This window comes from Artibeus jamaicensis, unplaced genomic scaffold (genome assembly GCF_021234435.1).
Source record: "Artibeus jamaicensis isolate MK-2021 breed Jamaican fruit bat unplaced genomic scaffold, CSHL_Jam_final scaffold_916, whole genome shotgun sequence".
NCBI lineage: Eukaryota > Metazoa > Chordata > Mammalia > Chiroptera > Phyllostomidae > Artibeus > Artibeus jamaicensis.
In genome coordinates this window covers 6,903,459-6,926,384 of record NW_026522059.1, presented here as the reverse complement: position 1 = coordinate 6,926,384, position 22,926 = coordinate 6,903,459, and the positions used below count along the sequence as shown (strand labels likewise).

The 22,926-nt window shown below is 46.7% G+C and overlaps 1 protein-coding gene across 8 annotated transcripts in view; it reads right to left on the bottom strand.

The window, feature by feature from the left end:
- Positions 1–10,687: 10,687 nt before the first annotated feature.
- CYRIB (CYFIP related Rac1 interactor B) overlaps positions 10,688–22,926 on the bottom strand; it is a 130,197-nt gene continuing 117,958 nt past the window's right edge. For all 8 annotated transcript variants that reach the window (XM_037166760.2, XM_037166764.2, XM_037166762.2 and 5 more), the window contains 5 exons: positions 20,902–21,018; positions 19,756–19,835; positions 18,347–18,473; positions 15,710–15,780; positions 10,688–11,428 (listed from right to left, as the gene is read on the bottom strand). In XM_037166760.2, the coding sequence (XP_037022655.1) occupies positions 11,365–11,428; positions 15,710–15,780; positions 18,347–18,473; positions 19,756–19,835; positions 20,902–21,018 (459 nt within the window). In that variant the 3' untranslated portion in view covers positions 10,688–11,364. The remainder of the gene's footprint in view (positions 11,429–15,709; positions 15,781–18,346; positions 18,474–19,755; positions 19,836–20,901; positions 21,019–22,926) is intronic.

Genomic DNA, 22,926 nt, shown 5'->3' with positions numbered 1-22,926 from the left:
CATATCGCTCCGCCACAGACTAGCATTCTGAGGCCCCTGCCCTGTTCTTGGACATTCTAGAAGCCAAGGAAACTAGGTGTCCTAAGGTGAGGTATGTGGGCTCAGGGAAGCCTGATTGTTTTATTGATTAGGCTTAGTTTAGAACAAAAATCACCATAAACGGCTGATAGCTTTACTTTCCCATCTCCTTGTTCTCCACCCCAAAGTACCGACAACATCCAGAGGAGGGATATAAACGGGGAGATCTGGAAAAGCAGATGTGTAGCAGCCTATACTGAGAACAGCCTCTTGATAGGGAAGAGCAATCTTGGAAAAGCATGAGAAGAAACTCCACACTCCTTCCTGAAATGTGTGAACAGTGTGTCTTCCCTCCTAGGAAACCTCGAATAGGAGTCTTCTAGTTTTGCATGTCACGGGGAAGCTCTTCATCCCTTGCACTAGTGGCCAAGAGGCAAGGTGATGTCAATTTAAGGTTTCAAGGGAGGCTGAGGTGAGGGTGGCCATTGCCTGGCACACGTTACTTTCTTGAAAATTCTCTACGAGGTATCTTTTCAGGTTAGCTTTGTTTTCATGGAGGCCTCTTCTTTTGGGCCCCTCCCTGCCCCTCCTTGCCTCACTCCTGCTTCTCTGTCACCCCTTCTTCCTGATACATACAAAGCAATGCCCTGATTCATTCAGAGAGTCAGAGACTTAAGAAGCCATGACACAGCGCTCTTTCGTAGCTGTTGGCTCTACCGTCAGCACAGAACAGGATCTGATCCCTCTCCTCCAGCTCCAACACCCTGCCCCATCCACCCTGCCCATCCACCCTCAACTCCTGCTTGGATTATTGCAGTCCCCTAACCAGACCCCCCCCCCCGCCCCATCCTTACTGCCTCATTCTGTCTACTGTCCACACGGCAAACACAAACATCTTTTCAAAACATGTATCATGTTTCATGGGTGATTTCAGACTTCTCCAGTTGCTGCCAAGCCCACCTCAAGTACAAAGTCATGACAATGATTGACAATGGCCTGCGTGCGTGTACTTGCCCTTGATTTCCAATGAACTCTTTGACTCCACCTGTCTGTGTATGCCAGGAATTTCTGCCTCTACACTCTTAGTTCTTAGTGCTTCCTAATTCCTCTTCTTGGAATCTTTCCCCCAAAATGACTAGAGTTCGCTCCCTGCTTGTTTCAGTTTAATACTTAATTCAAGTCACTTCTCAGTGAGGCCTTCATGGTCAAATTGCAACCAATCTCCAGAACTTCCTCATCTTGCAAAGCTGAAACTCTCATCTTTCAAAAGTGAAACTCATTGAACAATCCTCATTCTCCCTCTAGGTCCCCATCCCCACCCCTGGCAACCACCATCCTACTTAGATTCTAGGAGCTGGACTCCTCGAGATGCCTCATACGCGGTATTGTCTGTCCGTGACACCCGTATTCCCCCTCACATCACGCCCTCAAGGTTTATGCACTGTCGCGTCCGTCAGAATTCCCTCTTTTTAAGGCTGAATAAAATTCCATCGTACAAGATAGACCACAATTGGTGTGTCCATTCTTTTGCTGATGGACATTTGGGTTGCCTCCATTTTTTAAAAATTTTATTTATGTATCTTTAGAGGAGAAGGGAAGGAGAGAGGGAAAGAAATATCAACGTATAGTTGCCTCTTGTGTGTCCCCTGCTAGGAACCGGCCTGCAAGCCAGGCATGTGCCCTGACTGGGAATCAAACCGCAATCCTTTGGTTGGTTTGCAGGCCTGTGCTCAATCCACTGAGCTAAATCAGCCAGGGCTTTGCTGCCATCTTTTGGCTTTTGTAAATAATGCTGCCAAGAACATGAGTGTATAAATGTATCTTCAAGATCCTGCTTTCAGTTCTTTTAGACAGACACCCAGAGGTGGAATTGCTGGGTCTTATGGTCATTCTGTTTGTGTGTAAGGAAGTTCCCATACTGATTCCCATAGCTGCTGCATCCTTTTATGTTGCCACCACTGCCAAGTGCAAAGGGCTCCAATTTCTCCACATCCTCATCAACACGTGTTATTTTCTGGACTTGTTTTTTTGTACAAACTATCGGAATGTATGAAATGATACCTTATTGTGGTTGGGATTTGCATTTCCCTAATGGACGTGGAGCAATTTTTTGTGTTTATTGTCCATTTTAATATCTTTTTTGGAGAAATATCTATTCAAGTCCTTTGCCCATTTTAAATGGAATTATTAGAACTTTGAGTTTTTTTTCGTGTATATTTCATTGATTGAAGTATTTTAAAGTACAGATATCATGACATTTTACCCCCAAACACTCCAGTAGACATCCCTTTAAAGCACATTTCCTGCATAATCACTGTATGTACTATTCTATTTACCAAAATTAAGAATTTAATTCCCAGTCGATAATCATCTCACCCATTAGTTTTCAACATATCCCAACCTTCCTTCCTGCCCTCCGGTGGGGGTGGTTCTGAGGCCCTCCGGAGCCTGTCCAGCAGCCTTGGTTTGGGGCTGGGGAGACACACAGGCTTCCATTTACTCCTCAGTTGGGGGTCAGGGCTCAGTTGGGTCCAAAATCGAGGTGAGTACCTTGTCAAGATCTGGAACTCACCCTCTGGAAAGGTCCTCTCCTCCTCATCCTCTGCGACGTGAAGAATGTCTGGGCGGGATTAGAAGCCAGGTCAGCAGAGCCGGGGTTACCCCTGCTGGAGTCTCGCACACACCGGCACCTGTGCCCCCCATCCTTCCCCCCCCAGGCTGCGTGTGGCAGCTTTTCTCAGGGTGGCCTGGGAACCCCGTGCATCAGAATCACCTGGATGTTTGCAGAACCTCAGGACTCCTGCCCTCGGTTCATATTGTCAATCAGATTCTCTGAAGGGGAACCTGGAAACTGTATCTTATTATTTTATAGAGAAATATTTTCCCTGTTGAGAAATATTTCATTTCAGCTTTATAGAGAAAATGACATCTAACACGTACATTTAAGGTGTAAAAAAAAGTGGGGATCTGATACACGTATATGTTACAAATGGTTACCACAGGTTAATACCCCATCACCTCACATAATTACCATTTATTCTGTGGGGACAACATTGGAGACCTACATCCGTAACACCTCCAAGGCTAGAACACAGCATGGTTAATTATTGTCACCTAGATGGCATTTGATGCCCCAGCATTTACACTAGAGATCTGTACCTTTTGGCCAACATCTCCCCATTTCCCACACTCCCCGGTCCCTGGCAGCCACCATTCTACTCGGTTCCATGAGTTTGGCTCTTTATCTTCCACACGAGCTTATGCGGTATTTCTCTGTCATTGACTTGGTTCACTCAGCATGACGCCCTTGAGCTCCATCCATGCTGCGAAGAAGGCGTGGGAGCTGCAGACAGGCACCTAGGGGAGGCTGTGCCACTTCTGCGCTGTCACACTGGAGAATGGCCTGCACCAGGGACAGAAATTGGTTTCCTTCCTGCTGCCCATTGGCTCACTCTCCTGAGGGGCCCCTCAAGAGTCTACTCCTCCACCCTGCCCACTTCCTGGCTGACTGGCTGACTTCATGTGCTGGTAGAGAAACGTTCAAAGTTCAGAAACATGCCTCACATTCAGATTTAAGTGTGTGACAGGGGACAGGGGATCAGAAAAGGAGACCCCGTAGGTCATGGTGTCGCAGCATCCAAGGTGAGAGGTGCTCCAAGGAGGTACCAGAGAGACGTTGGTGTTCCATGTCAATATACTGGAGAATATGTCAATACTCACTCTTGCTACGTGGCTGTCCTGCCCAAACGCCCACTTTGCACATCCAGAAACTGTTTCTCTCCTACACTAAGATCCCACCTGACACCATCTTTAGTCCCGGGACACAGTCTACGTGGGTCCTGGGCAGGTACTCACTAAACATTAACAACACACAGATGCACACGTGAACATGCTCCCTGCATCTGTGTATCACACCGGAGCTCAACTTTTATTAAAAGGACTGCATGCCTTTAACATTTCATATAAGGGCTTGGTGATGATGAACTCCTTGAATTTGATCTTATCTGAGAAGCACTTTATCTGTCCTTCCATTCTAAATGAAAGTTTTGCTGGATAGAGCAATCTTGGTTGTAGGTCTTTGGATTTCATGACTTGGAATACCTCTTTCCAGCCCCTTCTTGCCTGTAAGATCTCTTTTGAGAAATCCACTGATAGTCTGATGGGAATTCCTTTGTAGGTGACTGTCCCCTTAGCTCTTGCTGCTTCTAGGATTCTCTCCTTCATTTTAATCTTGGCTAATATAATAATGATGTGCCTTGGTGTGTTCCTTCTTGGGTCCAACTTCTTTGGGACTCTCTGAGCTTCCTGGATTTCCTGGAAGTCTATTTCCTTTGCCAGATTGGGGAAGTTCTCCTTTATTATTTGTTCAAATAAGTTTTCCATGGGTGGCTGTTCCTCTTCCCCTTTCCCCCTTCTGGTACCCCTATAATTTGGATGTTGGAGTGTTTAAAGATGTCCTGGAGGTTCCTTAGCCTCTCCTCATTTTTTTGAATTCTTGTTTCTTCATAAAGAAGATAAAAAAGATGAACAGTGAAAGGACAGCAAACTCACATGTGGGCGCCACTAGCCCCCCATGGCAAAGCCAGGGGGCCAGGACCAGCCGGCATAGCCACTGCTCGTGGAGACACGCCGCAAGCCCCCCTTGGCAAAGCCGGGGGGCCAGGGCCAGGGGCAAGGCCGCTGCCCATGGCGCAGTTCCTCTCTACCTTGCTTGGCTCCCTGCCTAGAACCTGCTGTGGTTCCCAAGATAATAGGTTTCCCAAGAACTTATTAGCATAAGCTAGACAGCCTGTTTCCCTGTAGAAGGGTATAGGTCATGCACCGGTGCTTGATAAACAGGGAACTTTTGATAGCACCCTGTGCTCCCCTGTTGTTCCGTGGAATAGCTTTGCAGAAAGGACAAAGAAACTGGCTTGGGTGCGGCCCCCTCCTGCTTATTCCCCATAATTGTAATAAAAGCCTTGAATAAACGGAGTTTGGGGCTCAGCGGGATGCTGAGACCTCTCCAACCTGACTCCCTGCGTCCTTGACTCATTTCCACCCCCTCCCCTCTCCTGGCGAGGCTGGTCCGCGGCAGGTGGCGCCCAAACGTGGGGCCCAAAGAGGTACGAGGGATTTGGTGAGAAACTCCCGGGGGGCCCGTAGCAGAAAGCGGGGGGATTCAATAGGAACAGTGCCATTATGGGTACTTCAGAATCAAAGGAGCGGAACATGTACGTGCAATTGCTGAAGATGTTGCTCCGTGGACGAGGGGCCAAGGTTGGAGAGAAACAGTTGGACAGGTTTCTCAAATTTGTAGAGGAGATATGTCCCTGGTTTCCCGAGGAGGGGACAGTCTCCCTACATACCTGGGAGCGAATAGGAGAAAGGCTCCGCGACGCTTATCTAGCCCGCGGGCCCGAGAGGATTCCCACTGATGCCTTTTCCCTTTGGAACTTGGTCCGTGACAGCCTTGATCCAGTACAAGAGATTGAGAGAATGACCCGTAGTCTAGCAGTATCCACCAGAGAAGATCGGCTAGATACCCAGTCAGTGAAGTCTGAGCATTCTTATACCAAGCCCCCAATGGATGCCACGTTGCTGGCCCCTCCAGGGCCCCCGCCTCCTCTGAGCCCTTTTGCCTCTGCTCCTCCTATAGACGAGGAGATGTTATCCCCCTCTGATCAAGAAGACTTAGAGGAAGAAGCAACAGCATATGAGGTAGAAAGAGACCCTCAAGTGTTCCTTGTCTTAGGTGACCAGGTGGAGGTTACTGCAGAAGAGGAGGAGGGGGAAGATGAGGATGCTATCTTGGATCCTAGAGCTTTTGCTAGACTGGCAGATACTCTGCAGTTGCTGAGGCAGCTGGCAGGTACTAAAGGGTTAAGCCGCCAGCAGAAAATGAAAGAGAAAACCCAGTGCCAACTCCAGAAGTTAGGAGAAGGGTGTCGGCCTGCCGCCGCTCCGGCTGTGACAGCGGCGTTACGAACAGGTCCCCGGCCGGCTGTAAGCCCCCGTAATCGGGGAGCCCGTACCCCCTTGCAATTATCTTTGAGACAGGAGGCTATTGCGGGGGGAGATGTGAGAGATTTTGGCCCGCTAGCCTTCCCCGTGCTGGCTGAGTTAGATGCCCAGGGGCAAGAGATAGGGAGGCGATGGCAACCAGTTCCTTTCAAAACTATTAAGGAGCTTAAGGTAGCCACTACCCAGTACGGGCCGACGGCGCCCTTTACCTTGGCCCTGCTGGAAACGCTGGCCAGTGATGCGCTACCTCCCTATGATTGGTCACAACTTGCCAAGGCCTGCCTTTCTGGAGGAGACTACCTGTTGTGGAAATCTGAGTACCAAGACCGAGCCGCAGAGCAGGCGAGGCGGAACGAGGGAGACCTGCTAGGAAGGACCCTCCTCCCATACTCCTGCAAACAGTGGCAATCCCTGCGGCTCCAACAGTTCAGATACCATCTAGAGGAGATGCGGGCGCCACAAGCCCCCCTTGGCAAAGCCGGGGGCCAGAGGGGCTTTCAGCAAGGGGGATGGGCGACTAGCCCCCCATGGCAAAGTGGGGCCAGGACCAGCCGGAGTGTGGGAGACGCAGCCCTTGGGCGGGGGCCAGGGCCAGGGGCAAGGCCGCTGCCCATGGCACAGTTCCTCTCCATCTTGCTTGGCTCCCTGCCTAGAACCTGCTGTGGTTCCCAAGATAATAGGTTTCCCAAGAACTTATTAGCATAAGCTAGACAGCCTGTTTCCCTGTAGAAGGGTATAGGTCATGCACCGGTGCTTGATAAACAGGGAACTTTTGATAGCACCCTGTGCTCCCCTGTTGTTCCGTGGAATAGCTTTGCAGAAAGGACAAAGAAACTGGCTTGGGTGTGGCCCCCTCCTGCTTATTCCCCATAATTGTAATAAAAGCCTTGAATAAACGGAGTTTGGGGCTCAGCGGGATGCTGAGACCTCTCCAACCTGACTCCCTGCGTCCTTGACTCATTTCCACCCCCTCCCCTCTCCTGGCGAGGCTGGTCCGCAGCACTCACAGTTATTAACAACCACACCTAAAACAAGCAAACTAAGAGGACAACTAGATCAGGAGCAGAACCATAGAAATGAAGATCACATGGAGGGTTAGCAACAGGGGAGTGGGAGAAGAAGAGGGGAGAAGGTACAGAAAACAAGTAGCATAGATGGTAGGTAGAAAATAGGGGGAGGGCAAGAATAGTAGGGGAAATATAGAATCTAAAGAACTTGAGACACATGGTCATAAACTAAAGGGGGGGAATGGTGGGGGAGGGGAGTGTGCAGGATGGAGGGGAATGAAGGGGGGAAATAGAACAACTGTAATGGCATAATTAATAAAATATATTTTAAAAAAAAGAAAAAAAAGGACTGTGTGGCTAGTTTTCATTTCAAATATGCAGTGAATCACCTGCTGATTCAGAAAACTGGGACTCCCACAGAGCAAGTTACAGCAAGTTCTACTACTCAGTTGTAGGGTTTCCAGCAGGGGTGTGAAAGCTGTTTAGCTTTGTCCCACGCCCTCCCAGACAGGGGATAGTGGAGCTGTCACTGGGGACTGTGCTGGGGCACATGGGAAATGACTCACGTTTACCAACACCTGCCAAAGGCTATGTGGCTGTTTCGATAGAGTCAGATGTCGGGATGGACACTGGGCACTTGTGATACACATGGAACATTACAGCCACTGCGGAGAGGTAGACAATTTATGAGGACACACAAGACTCATCCACAGTCCCACTGAGTTAACCCCAAGTTCACCAGCTCTGAAGCCTGTGTCTGAGCCGCTGACACTACTGCTTCCCATTTGCTGACAGTATACAGAGTGAGCAAAGTGAGTTTGCAGTTGTGAGCAAGTGGAACACAGTTTATGCTTGTATTATTTATTATATTGTATCATTTTCCATGGGAACAACTGTAAACCTACTTTTGCCCCACCCTGTATATAAGATGTGGACTTGGGACATGGAATCAAAATTAGACATCTCCTATCTCAAGCCTCTCATTTTCCTGATGTGGAAAGCAGTTCCAAAGAAACAATGTGGCTTGAGTGTCTGGCGTCTTCACTGCAGAGCTTTGCCCTTCTGCGATAACATCGTAAAGGCTTTGCTCTGTAAGGGGTTACTTTATAAGCATTTGCGGAATGGCAGTCACTGCAGTCTCAAAGGGAACCAGATGGCATCTCCATTCGAAAGACCTGGGTTCAAACACGAATGTTTGTTATTCCTATGATGGGTCTAAAATCTAGGCGCCACCTGAGAAGAGCCTAGCATGCTTTTTAATCCACATCTCCGAAGTGAGAAAACAGCGGACCAGAGAGTCCGGCTCATCCAGGCAGAAGGGGGTGGTAGCGAGACAATCCCAGCTCTAGTTGGTGGAAGACTGGCCACAGTGGACACTTGACGTTGTGAAAGGAGGGGCCTGGGACACTGATGATGTTAGAGGTAAGAGGGGCTGAGGGGCAGCTGGCTGAGTGAGCAAAGAGCTGCCCGCGCAGAGGGGGGTCACACCTCCCCCTCTGCTATCAGCAGGCAGACCCTGCTGGTTAATCCTGGCACTGTGTCCCAATGAGCCAGTGGCCAGCCCCACAGTCCGCTCCTCTGTGGGACAGACAGACAATAAGAACAGGGATCAGACACGGCAGGTGAGAAGATGCCTTTTCATTTTCTTTGGCTATGTGAGTGGCAAAACTAGTCCTAAAGTCAAACCCACTTCCTGGCTGCAGAGAGGCCCCTTGGTCACACTGAGCACCTGCTTCCACCACACAAGGTTCTCAGATCAACTGCTCTTGTCATGAGAGGAGGGGCCAGAAGCTCCTTCTGTAAAGGCCTGGGTAGTATTTTCACCTTCGAGTGCCATGTGGCCTCGGTCACCAGAACTCCATTCTGCTATCACGGCACAAAAGTAGCTTAAAACATACATAAACCAGTGAGGCTGTGTTCCAATAAAATTTTATTTATGGACACTAGAACTTGAATTTCATGTACTTTATACATGCCACAAAGATCCTTCGATTTTTTTCAACCTTTTAAAAATGGTTTGGGCAGACTGGCCCGCAGACCAGTCAGCTAAGCCCCTGGGCGGAGTTAGGGAGTCTCCTGTGCCCCTCAACATGCAGAGCATGAATCGTGTTAGCGGCAAAGGCCTCGGCAGATGGCTTGATTCCAGCTGCATCACTATACATTAAGCCACCGCACTCAGCATTCACTCACTGGTAAAATTTGGGTGCAGGGCAAGACCCTCGGGACCCTAAAGGAAAAGCAGTCATAGCTCTTCTCCCTCGTCCTCAGAGGATCAGAAAAGACCCACAAATGCAGTTACATAACGGAGATGTTGAACGAGCTGGTTGTATTAGATTTTTAGGGCTGCCGTAACAAATCACGAGTGGCTGAGAGCACCAGAACTGTCTTCTCTCAGCCCTGGAGGGAGGAACTGGAAATCAGGTCCCAGCAGGGATGGTTCCTTCTGGAGGTGGGGGAAGAATCCGGCCAGTGACTGGTGGCTGCCGGCAACCCTTAGTTCCTTGGCTCCTGGGCACGTGGCTCCACCCCCTGCCTGCACCTCCAGGTGGCCTCTGCTCTGCATCTGCTTCCTCTTCTTTCCTCTTCCAAAGAGCTGATGTTAGAGTAGGACCCGCTCTCATCCTGGGTAGTCTTCACTAGAGATCCTTAATTTCCTCTGCAAAAACGCTTTCTCCCAATAAGGGCACAGTTTCAGGTTGCAGGTGAGCATGCCCTTGTGGGGCTCACAATTAACCCCTGACAGTACTCTCAGAAGGTGCCCAGAAGGACGTGGCTCACGTTGTCCTGAAGGCTTCATGAAGGAGGCGGCACAAGCTGGTCCTCGAAAGGAAGAGTTGTTCGTCAGATGTATGCAAGGGAGGAAGAGGATGCGCTCAGGGGCCTGGAGACCCGTTATGGACATGTGACACCACACGCCATCATCTAAACAGCAAGGGGCTGTTGCCGCCTGGAGAGCAGGTGTGAGTGGGGGCACGGAGCTGAAGGCAGAGAGGCCAGCAGGGACGCCACTGGAGGAGCCGTGAGCGCCCGAGCCAGCACTGTTCGGCCGGTTTGAATGGAAGCCTCCAGGATTTTCTTGTGAAGTTAACCCTTTTCACAGTATCAGAGCTCGGATTCTCCTCTCATTATTACATCAACTGAACGCTTGGACTAGACGTTTAGGCAGTTTCTCCCCGTCAGCACATTCAGATTTTACAATTAAGGCTTTAGGGCCTCACAGTAACAAGCTTTCTCGTTTCCTCCCACTCATGAGACCAGGGCCTCCAGCTCCCCCCGGAAAGTGCCCCCGTCCTCACCCTCCTCCCAGTACGAAAGGCTCTTCCCCCTCCACACTCTGCTTCCTGTCGCTACCTTCTCGCTGCTGGGAAATGCCAGGCAAGCAAGAGTAGAGCTTCCCTCGTGTTACTACGTCCACACGAGAGCGAAGCAAGAATAAAAGTCACGTTAACACTAAGATCACTGCTCTTACTGCACTTAGCGAGATTTTAAAAGCAATTAAAACTGGGTATATATGGACAATAATAGAGAAAAATACTTTTAAAAAGACCCACCTTTCTCCTAAAACAAGGGAAATTAGGTAATGTGTACATGCTTTTCATAAAAATACACAGGGAAAGCTTCAGAAGCCTAAACCCAAGCCTCAGTAAACCAAGCCACACTTAGAAAAATGAAAGCTGATTTTTATTTTGTCATCAACAGCCATTCTTTAAACATGAACATGCATACGGAATACTCTACGCACACATCACAGCTTTTAACGTTAGTTAATAAAGGTTAGACACACAACATACATCCTTACAAAAGAGTCAAAATGCAAACTTAAACTTTAAATGAGAGTCTGACTGATTTAGAAAAGGGTGCGGCGGGTACCATTTGTACAACACAGTTAACTTAGACATCTTCGTTCGGGTTGAACGTGAAAAAGCAGCGGTAGAAAAGAAAGTTGTTGAGGGTTTTTAAATAGCAGAATAGGCAGTTTTGCCATGCAGGAGAAGCAATATTAAATATTAGTTTTCAAAAAAAATCCACATTTAAAAATATTTAGTTCAAGTCACAGAATTTTTCTCAGTAGAGACCCCAATGCAATGCATAATTAGCTGCCTTAGAAGGCCAGTTTGAAAGGACAATGTCCCTTCAGAGTGTAACTGTACTGATTTTGGCACAGAAAAGAAGTCTTAAGAACAAGAACATGATTTAAAAAGAGGGAAGAGGAACAGAGGAAAGAAATAAAAAGCGAGAGTAAATGAGGGAGTAATTGCCACCACTAGAAAACTGTGCATTCCCAGACACTGCAGAACACTGTCTTCCATCTACAGCAGGTGCTCGCTCCCGAATGTTATTGCAGCATGGATTTAATTTGCTTCGAGGTAGTCTCGTCATTCAAATGTTTTGTTGTGTACCTAAAAGTGAAAAAAAATTGAGAATTAAAACAAACAAACATTATCTGCATCAGGTTCTACAATCCCGAGGAGCTGAGTGCCTGGCCAGGCAAACCTCCGCCCCAGCCCGGCCACCGCTCACACCGAGCAGCCCAGCGCTGTCTTGCTCCATGAGAACTACCTTTGTGAACCGATCCGGTTAAATTCCAAAGTAAACAATTAGCTGTACCTTCTTACTCAGAGGAAGACTATTGCGTTTCATCTCAGGGGTTGGCAAACTGCAGCCTCTGGGCCAAACCCCACCTACTACCTGTTTTGGTGTGGCCTGTGAGCTAAGCATATTCTTACATTTTTAAATAATGGTGGAGGAATCAAAATAAAGCGTAACACTTCATGTGAACATGGTAATTCTATAAAGTTAAAATGTCAGTTTTACTCACACACAGCCACGCTGATTCATTTAGGTGTGGTCTACGGTAACCTCACTACCAGAGCAGAGTGGAGTCGCCGTGACAGACGCCACGTGGCCCACAAAGCCTAAAATAAGTGCTTCCTCTCTGGCCCTTTTCAAAAGGTTTGCTTACCAGGCAGATGTATTTAGCTTTAAGTATGTAAACGCCAAATCAAGACTCTAAGAAAGAATCACTCAGAGCAATTCTTACGTTATGAGAAGATTCAGCACCAGACCCCTTGGATGGTCAAATCCAACAGGCGAGCTACTGCGCGTCAGGCATGGTTCCTGGAGTTAAGGAGCTAGCAGAGGGGAAAGATGCCAGCGTCTCTACTAACACAGAGACGAGCACACCTGGGAGCAGAGGAGAGTGGCACTGGACAGGGCCCAAGAACTAGGAATGACCAGGTGGCACAGGCGCAGGGGCCATGGTGAGGAGCTTGGAGATGATGCTGAGGGCACTGAGGGCCAGGGGCGGGCGCGTGCTAAGTGGAGGGGCAACGTGCGATCTCACTGATGTTTTGAAAGGATCGCGCTGGCTGCTGAAGGAGAAGGGGCAGCTGAGGGACCAACCGGCTGCTGGTACAGGGGCCTAGGGGACCAGAGCTTGGACCAGAGTAGGAGCAAAGGAAACAGATGCTCAAGGCTTGAATGTGAGACACGTTCTGGAGGTATTTCAGACAGAACTTAATACTGAATCAGTTAATTTGCCTCACAAGAATTTCTCAGAGTCAGCCATCTTTAATGAATATATTACCTTAAATAGACATAATACATATTGTCTGGGTTAAAGAAATTAAACTCTTACTACTTTCATTTCAAATCAATGTAAATACTGAAGAAATCTCTGAATTCAAGTAAATGCTGAGAGAGGTAAAGAGACAAACACGTACTCGTTAGGTACCCAATAAACTCGCTACAATTCTACTGAGAAGTCACTTCCAAACTGTCCTCCTAGCACAGCACAGGCACCAGAGTGCCCGGCGCACAAAAGGTCTCAATCAGCATCTGTGCATTAGGAAGAGAAAGGAAGCAGCCAGGCTGGAATAAAAATCCACGAAGGCGTATTCAAGCGACAGATGAGAGAGCAAAGACTTAACCTGTCTGCTTTATTTCCCAATGGCACACTGAGTGTGGACAGCCACACCTAATCCCACTGATGTCAGGAAATGAGAACTCTCCCTCTCCCTCCTGTGCAACTGGAGAGTAGAAAGAGCAGGTAACGTGCACAGCGAGAGCTCTACCGCACAGGACTTGACCTGTTACTGCTCAGCGATGCACCACAACACCCCAGGAGCCGCGAGCACTCTCCTCTCTGCCCAACACCAGCTCTCGCTCCTGCAGAGCTATGCGACCGAGGGTGCCCAGTGGCCCTCAGAGCCATCCCTGGACAGAGCCACGCCAGACGTGTGCCGTCACCCCCACACTCTTTCACCAAGCAAAGGCCCATGGCATCTAGTACACGTGAAAACAATGTGTGAACACAGAAGGGACTACTGCGCTTTGTGCACAAACCCCTTTTCCAAGTGCACATGCCTTTCCCTCCTAAAGAAAAGCAACTGTCCTTTACCTTTACCTTTACTCTTGAACTGAATAGAGAGGCCAGTTACCTAGCCCTGAACCCTAACGCCCAGTTCTAGCTTTCTTTCTCCTGCAGGACTGGGGTCCTTTTCTCCACCTGTAAAATGCAGACATGATTTGTTGCTTTCTCTTAATCACACACTGTAAGTTGAAGAACCTATATAATTACTACAGAAAAGCATTCAAAATGAGCAACATATCTTTGTGTACAACTATACTTCCTTTTCAAATTTTTGATTATTTGCTATTGGCTCTAAGAAAAACTATCTGAGAAAAAAGGAGTGAGCACTTCTAGTAAACTGGCTATTTCCTGAAAAAGGAAATGACTCAGAAAAAATGTGTTCCATTGTATAGAGGTGTAAACGGCAATGAACCCTTGCACAGTACTTTCTGGACTACCAAGTGCTTTCTCAGCAACCTCTCTCCTCTCTGGTAAAGGGCCAGGCTCATTCCGTTTGAGCAGTGCTTCCCCAGGAACCAGCATTACCTGTGAAACAGGGTACCTGAGCCCCACCCAAACCTAATTCAGGAACAGCCTCTCTGGAGGCGGTAACCTAGGAATCTGCATTTTCCTATCCATCTAAGTGATTCCAAAGCACACTGAAGTTCGATCACACAGCAAACAGTACAGCATCAAACATTTCTCAAGACAGCCGTCCCGACTTTGAAAATAGATTCTGACGATATAAAAACGTTACTCGTTATCCCCTCTACTACAGGACATCGGCTGCACTGATTAACCTTACAAAGCTTGGCACATGAAAAAATAAGAAGCAAAAATTGGTTCACTAAGTAAAAAGAGGTCAAGGGCTAAAACTTCTGTTCTCAAACGTCCACTGGCGACTCGGGAAGAAGCTGACAGGCGACCCGCCTCTGTGGTGCTCCTCCTTCCCCTTCCCTGCGGCACAGACCGCCGGCCCCCAGAGTCCGACCCGTCCCTCGCCCCCTGCCACTGCCCTTCTCTGCCTTGATGCCTAAGTCAAAGAGACCGAACTAGCTTCAAACTCTGACGAGAAAACTGAACTACGGGTTTTAAAATGAGTATCCGAAGCACAGTCCCTTCAAAGTAAGGAAATACTACTAAAACCTCCCTGACCGCAAACACCTCCTACTGTCTAAAAAGGAACCCTGTCTCTTGCTGGCTCTAGAGAGTCTGGCCCATCAGAAAAGAAAGGGCTCAGGAGGAGAACCGGGCTGCCTGGGACACAGGGCGTCTTCAGAAAGGGGTCAGGTAGGAAAGATTCACGACACCTCAAATATCGGTGATACCAGTGAAAAACCTCCAGAGTAAGCATCCCAAAGACGTAAGGCTTCTGATAGGCTTGTGGTTGAAGTGGTTTGACGTTTTACGGGTGTTTTTCCCTTGTTCTACTACGCTCCTTGATCATCCTGACGTTCATTTAGGACAGACCTCCTCTGAGTACGCAAGGCTGTCCAGTCTTACACAATTACCTGATGACTGCACTCAGCCAGCATGCCACAGCCTAGACTTTGCTTTCTGACGTCGTGCCAGGAGTGACCACGTATTCTCTACGAAACGTGGGAGTCTGATCCTCTGTTGGAAATCATTCTGTTCTATCATGTAAACTGCAAAGTACAGATGGCATGGTCCTCAAAAAGTCACTATAGAATTAGCTTTATGTTCATACAACTTTTGCGTTTGAATACAAAAAATAACTAATGAGACAATCATCTTTAATGTTGAGGAAATTTTACTACTAATTAAATCTCTAAGATAGAGATTAAAGATCAGGTTAGTAGAGTCATTATAATGTGCCAAGATTTTCACTTAAAAATACCCCAGCATTCTCAGGAGCTTCGGTAACTAAACCAAGTGAGTCTAAGCTGAGAAAAGACAACTGTCCTGTGGAGCTGTGACTGTACACCAGAATAAAGAAAAAAATCCGGAAAGATGTTATAGAGTGGTTTATTACAAAATAGTGAGATTTCTATTTCTTTCTCTTTAAACTTCCACATTTCTGGATTTTATTTATGCTAGCCGTATAAATTAGCAACCTCTGCTTCAAGAGGGGCAAAGGGTGAAAACCAAACTCTTTAGCCAAGAAATAAAGCTGCTAGTCTCATTATACACACACAGACACTTCATTATAAAAAGACTGCAACCAATATTTGAAACAAAATGACCAATAAGCAAAACGAGACCTTTACGTCTCTGACTTAACACCCACACGCACCCCTCCGGGCTGCCTGCTCCCACTTGGAGGCGCCTTCTCACACCGCCCTTCTGACCCACGTGTGCCCGTACCCACCTGAGAGCGTTGAGAAGGCCTTCTACACTGTTAGGAGGCTGGTCCTTTAGGACTTTGATACAACCTTTCATCTAGGAGAAAAGGAAACAGGACGGGTGAAACATCTGTTTTTGTCTAACATTCGAGTTCGAAACAGTCCTACTTTAACACTACAACTGAGGAACTCATGAGGAAGCATACACTAGAAATGCAATTATTCTTTTTTTCTTTTTTTAAAGGTTTTATTTTCTTTTTCAAGAGAGGGGAAGGGAGGGAGAATGAGTGGGGGAGGGAGAGAAACATCAACGTGTGGTTGCCTATTGTGCGCCCCCTACTGGGGACCTGGCCCACAACCCAAGCATGTGCCCTGACTGGGAATCGAACCGGTGACCATTTGATTCACAGACCAGCACTCAATCCACTGAGCTACACCAGCCAGGGCGAAATGTATTCATTAAAACAGGAAAAGAAAAATCTACCTCAATCTTCTTATTTCCAGTGTGTCAGTCAAAGAAAACTTTTGAAGGACCACGTCAGACTGAAGCACACCCATACTCAGGAGAAAACTCAGGGTCCGCTAAGGGGAGACTTCCTGAAAGAGTGCCGAGTAGCCTTTCCGGGGATGAACTAGATACACTGGCAAGGAAAAGAGGAGCTCTCTAGAAAGACGAGCCATGACAAAGGCGATAAAGGATACTGCACACAGGACAGAATCTGAGGAACCGAAACGACTCCCATAGGGGAGTTTAAAGAAAGCCTTGAAAGCCAGGAGGACCCCTTTAGAATGGAAGGGGTGGCAGTGGGACTTGTTACAAGGCTGTGAAAAAGGAAACAATCAGTGAAGATGACATGTAAGGAAGATGAGCCTGCTTGTTGTGAAAAAGCACAGCAAAGCAGAAACCCACCGGCTCTGGAAGCCACGGAGATGTGGGTTTGAAATCCCGCTCCACCATTCACTAGCAGCTGTAGTACTTAATTTCCTAAACTTTAGTTTCTCTATTAACACAGAGGAGGTAACGCCTACATCTTAGGGGTATTTTCCGAGTTAATGGGAGAACAAATGTAAAATTGCTGGGACACAGGAATCACTCGATAAACAAACTCATTTCTCTTGCCCTGTGATGGACACATGTGAAGGCAATCAGTACTCCACACAGGAAATGCCGTGGGCACGAACCAGCTGTGAAAGGGATGCTGGAAGATCATTATCACCCAACACTGGTTACAGTGGGTTGGTCAAAAACTGTATGGTTTTTTTCAGTAAGATAAAACAAATTTTTCTTTTTTACCAATAACTTAATTGATTTGGATATTTTTGAGTATGTCAGCTCTCTCCTCCATGGTACCACACTGACTGCTCTCAATTAATGTCTCAATTTAACTAATCGCTATCACCTTCGGCTGCTCTGCCCAACCATGGAGCAGCATCCAGCGAGAAATCTCCAGCATGAAACTTCGCAAACCACTTTTGACATGTTCAATCAGTCACAGAACCTTCTCCATATGCTAAACAAATCTTTTGTTTTTTCTGTGTGTGTGTTTCAGTTGCCTTTTTACTTGTCTTAAAATAACAAGGCATAATATGCCAAAAATGTGGTGTATTTTCTTCCATCTTCAATATTAAAATGGCTACACAAAAATTCACCAATTTTGATGTTTTTTTAAATTTTGTTTATTTATCTTTATAGGGGAAGGGAAGGAGAGAAGGAGAGAAATAACAATATATGGTTGTGTCTTGTGTGTCCCCTGCCAGGAACTGGCCTGCAACCCAGGCATGTGCCCTGACTGGGAATCGAACCTCGATCCTTTGGTTCGCAGGCCCGTGTTCAATCCACTGAGCTACACCAGCCAGGGCTGATGGTTTTTTTAAATGCATGCTGACATGATGGACAGCTGTCACAACACAATCTAAAAAACTGTTTTAAATGAAGTTAAAAACACCTATGTGCTACTGGAGCCATTTTACAGGAAAAAACGAAACAAACTTTTTTGGCCAAGCCAGTACTTCTGATGAACCAGGTAGGAGAAGGTGAGAAGAGAAATCACAAAAAAGAAAAACTGAGGCTACAGTCACAAATTACTATGAATGGGAGGAGAAAGGAAAATGTGTAATCTTCAACTTTTCTCATTGGAGGACCTCTATTGATGTTCAGTAGACAGGGTGGGACAAAGGTGTTCACAGCTCTTTGTATGGAAAAAAATAGAGTAGTTAATAAATAATAATAATAAACTCTGTGCTTTGTGTACTCACAACTGTAAGCCTACTTTTGCCCTTTCCTGTGTATTTGGAAATTAATCTGTTGTTTGAAATGGCCTTTGGTCAAAGGAATGAAAGGATACAGTAAAATTTTTTCTTACATCAGATTATTTGTATATACTCAAGGACCACTTACGAGTAGAAGGTTGCCCCACCCTCCAAGGACGTACTCTCAGAGACAACAGCTACCCTTCGCCAGTCTACCCCACCTGCAGACAGGCTCTAAGAACCACCGCACGGGCAGGAGACCAAACCCACCACGACCACAGTGCAGTCTGTGGGGACAAGAAGCTTGTCCCCTGACCTCGGGGAGAGAGCACGGCCTGCCAGCTCTAACAACAGCCTCTGCCCTTCAGTCATGGAAACTGTCGGGAAGTACATAAAACAAGTAAGTAACTTACATCAATTTTTGAAGTTTTGGCAAATGCTCCCACTGGATGTACGTGGTCATAGAGTATTATGACGCCCACCATTACCCTCAAGCAGAATGACACTGTCTCTTCGTTTGTAAATCTGCTTCTGTACTCCCTGGAGGGCAGAAAGGATATGGACGGGTGAGGCACTCCACACATTAATGAACTGATTCCACTCTCAAGCTGATGCTCGAAGAGGAACCTGTTAATCTCTAAAACGACTGCAGACATGAAGCCACCCTCCTCCCTTCAATGGGGTTCCCAGACATGAGGTGGTAAGGAGCAGTCAGCATTTGCATATTATGGTCTCTGTATGCGCCTTAGTGTGTTACCCATTCTGCTAGCGGCAGAAATCAGACTATTTCAGAGAAATCCAGAGTAGCCCCAAAGTAAAAGTTTGAAAACAGGTGCTTTGTAAAGGTTGCTATCACCAATATGATGAAAAAAGTCACTTGCTTAAGATTAAGAGCAAGGGTATCTGCTAATTTGAACTAAACACATCAATTGTATCACTGGATTTTCATGTTCTAAGCTCTGGCCCTATTACTGGCTCATTGGAAAGAGGAGGCAGAATTTCTGTCTCTACAGAAGGCAGCCTGGCACAGTAGCAAGAATGGAGAAGCAGGATGAAGACATCCAGGCACATGTGTGGCATCGGTCACAGGTATGCAGAGGTCCCTTCATTTCCCAGGGCCTCAGTCTCCTAAATGAGCAGGAGGAGGAGGAAGATGATGATGATTCATAGCTACCCTCTTGCTTCATAAGGTTTTCCAATAAAACCTTATGTATATGACAATGTATACGACAGTGCTTTGGAAAATCAAAAGCTCCAAAAAACACAAAAGTTCTCTAGTGCAACCCTATACACTTCAGGAACCCAGGATGGAGTCTCTCTGCCTGTGCCAGGAAAAGCCAGCCAGACGACACTGTGGCAGACATCATAAATGGCTCGAGAGTGAGAGGAGGAGCCCGGAGGAGAATCCGGGTGGGGTGAAAATAGAGAAGAATAAGGCACGGTTCTTTACTGAAAAGGAAGACTGTTTCTGAGAAGCAAACAAAGAGCTTCAAAACTCTTCCCCTACCTGCCCTGCCCCCACCAAAAAAGCACCACAACATCCACAGTATGAAAAGTGTAAGTTAGTCTGAGTGGTCTGAGGCACCTGAAAATCAACTGGACTTCATTTCACTCTTAAACCAAAAGTTACATTAAGCTGCCAAATAATTTTAATTCTATTCATATATTAACACTGGTTATCTATGGTTACATAGGTAAGCCGTTGGCTACCCACTGGTTACATTGGGATCTACTTAATTTTCACCTTCCAAATACGACCTCTGCATATCTGGACGACCATTTCACAGGACTGTGCAAGTTAGAAAGACTGGCTGGTACTCACGGTGTTTCCAGCATGACTCTGCACACACTAGCCATGGTGCTTAGACAGTCTGTGGTGTTCTCTATTGGTAAATTTTTATTCTGTCAATGTGTACAGGGAACAAAAGAAGTAAAAGTCATAGAAAGTTAGTACATAAACACACTGTAAAACCTAGCATAACATCAAAAATTAGCAACTTTAAAATCCGTCTCCTACACCTACTTTTGTAAAAACAACGCACTCAACTCTAGGCACTGCTCTGAGCTCTGGAGACACAGCTACAAGCTAGGCAGCCAAGACTGCTCCCCTGAGTGGCCCTGACGCTGCGGCCGAGTGGAGACCACTGCGGCACGCGGACGGGAGGGGCTTGGAGGCAGGAGGAATGTGGGTTTCACCCCCACTGCACCGGGAAGTCACTGGAAACATTTTACGCTGAGGAGGAAGGGAATGTGGTTTATGTTTTACAATTACTTGGCTCCTCTTTGGAGAAAGGACTCTCGTGGGCAAGAGTGGAACAAAGAAGAACAGTGAAGAGGAACGAAGTAATCCGGGTGACAGTGGGGGGCGCTCGTGCGGAGAGGTGGCAGGAGAGGGATTCGGTTTTCAGATTCAGCACATATCTGGGAGAGCGAGCCACTAAGACTGTCTGATGGAGTGGGCGTAGTGGGTAAGATGAAGAAGGGGATTTCGGATGATAAGCGGTAAGTTATTTGCTCATACAGGCATACCCTAGACACACTGTGGGTCTGGTTCCAGACCGCAATAAAGCAAGTCATAATCCTTTGGCTGGTGAAACATTTTACCTTCAATTTGTGAAAAATGCAATGTTTGCGAGGTGCAGTAAAGTGAAGCACAATAAAATGAGGCATGCCTGTCAGTGGTTCTATTAGCTGAGACAGGAGAGACTGGGGACAGGGCAGGGCAGGGCCGGGGAAGGAGCCACAACACCACTGAGGTGTGGACTGCACCTCCCGTGGGAGGCTGCGAATCGGCAGGCACACACAGCACAGGTGGGCCTCGGGAAAGGGGTCGGCACTCAGGGGACACTCTGGGAGTCTGTCAGCTTAGAGATGGCCTTCAGCACCACTGACTGGCTGTGATCACCGTGTCTGCCGGCGGGCAACAACTAACAACACAAAAGACAGCTTCCCTGCAATGCTTACTTACCTCTGATACAAATTTCGTTGTGGCATCACTTAAGGTTTTTAGCATTGGGGTTGCCTCAGCATAAAACAAAGACATTCGATTTGCCAATTCATTATTTACTTCGTTTTCCCCTTCTGCCTGTGCGGAAAATAAGAGCACCTGGTGATATCAGTTCATAAATTATTAAATACTAACTCACTTATAAAAGTACCCAGGTCAAGTGCCTGCCTCATTAATGTTTGCTAAATTAATCTAACACATACTCCTAAGTTATGTTTTCGACCCTCAAGTATTCTTTAAAAATATAAAGATTAAAAATGGTATTAAGCCAGTTTTTTAAAAGATAACCTCTTTAAAAGTACAGGGAAGGGCAAAAGTAGGTTTACAATGTTCATATGGAAAAATAATAGAATAATTAATAAGTAATAATACAAGAATAAACTCTGTGTTTCATGTACTCGTAACTGTAAACTTACTTTTGCCCCACCCTGTAATTTAAATATTAAACAATGAAATAAAACACTGACTGGCTGCATTCTGTGTACCAGGGATTATTCCCAAGGCTCTGGAGGACAGGACGAGGACCATGACATTGCACCTGCCCCCACCGGTAACACACAAGCATCCATGGTGACATGCTAAGAGGTGACGATGGCGAGGGGGAGACTAAGCCAGACTGGAAGACTCTCCAATGGACGCACAGAAGAGTTCGGCCTTTGCCGGTGATGATGGGCAGGTACACCCAGTCAGCTGGAGGGGAAGGGCATGTTTTCTAATGACTTGAAAGAGTGTAATTCCACGTAATTCAATATATTCAGTGTAATAAGGGGCAGCAACTGGTGAAAGACAAGGTTAGAGAGGTGGGGGTGGGATTGTAAAGGGCCTTAGATGCTGCCAGATCTATTATCTGTGATGGTAAACCACTTACAGCATTAGAAGAAAGGAATGATGAGTAGGTCAATTTTCTAAAGAAAGTTAATGAATGACAGTGGGCAGATTGTACCAAGAGGAAAGACTGTAGGTCAGAAAATGAGTTCTACTGCTATAGAATGATCACCAAAAAGAGACCGGGAATTAGGCTTTCAAGAGAGATGAAATAGGGAGAAGATTTCAGAGATACTTCACTTGAAAAGGACTAAAGTTACTTATAACTTTGGATGGTGAAAGACGGTACAAGGTGATTTTAATGTCTTTGGTCTTGAGTGATGGCAGGATGAATATAATAGAGAATTAAGTATTTTGCTTGTATTTTATTTTACATGGTAGGTATAAAAAAGACAGATGATGAGGTAAGTCTCACAGTAGGAACTGAACTATGTGAACAGATGCCTGATGGAAAAAAGAAATCTTTCCTCATACTCAGGGACTGTCTTGGGAACAACCACATCATAAAATATTGATTCAATGAAAAGGAAAAAAAAAAGAATGGTATTCCTTTGGTATTTTTTTCTAGCCTCTTATGTCACTCAGCCCTCTTATATACTTATATTTCTTTTTTAAAAAGATTTTATTTATTTATTTTTACACAGAAGAGAAAGGAGGGAGAAAGAGAGCGAGAGAAACATCAGTGTGTGGTTGCCTCTCCTGCACCCTGCACTGGGGACCTGGCCTGCAACCCAGGCATGTGCCCTGACTGGGAATCAAACCATGACTCTGGTTTGCAGGCCAGCGCTCAATTCACTGAGCCACACCAGCCAGGGCTATAATATTTCTTTATTAAACTATCTACTAGAGGTTAGGACTGAGCCTAGAAATTTCTCTATTTTCCATACAATATAGGCCCTCAAAATACCTGGAGGAAAAGATAGTATTTTCTTCACATTTAAGGTTTTACTTGACTCCCTGGAGGCAGAAAGGGCACTAAACAGCTTAGAGGAGAAGAGGCTACAAGCCTAGGAGACCAGAGCAGATAGCATGCCGGCCAAGGAACAGGCACCGAAGTCATGTCCCGAGCCCACGACCTCACCGTCCCCTCTTGCCAACACATTAGTACTTTCTGTCCCTCTTCTCTCCAGGAGTCTTCCATTCCAAGAACACAGAACAAAA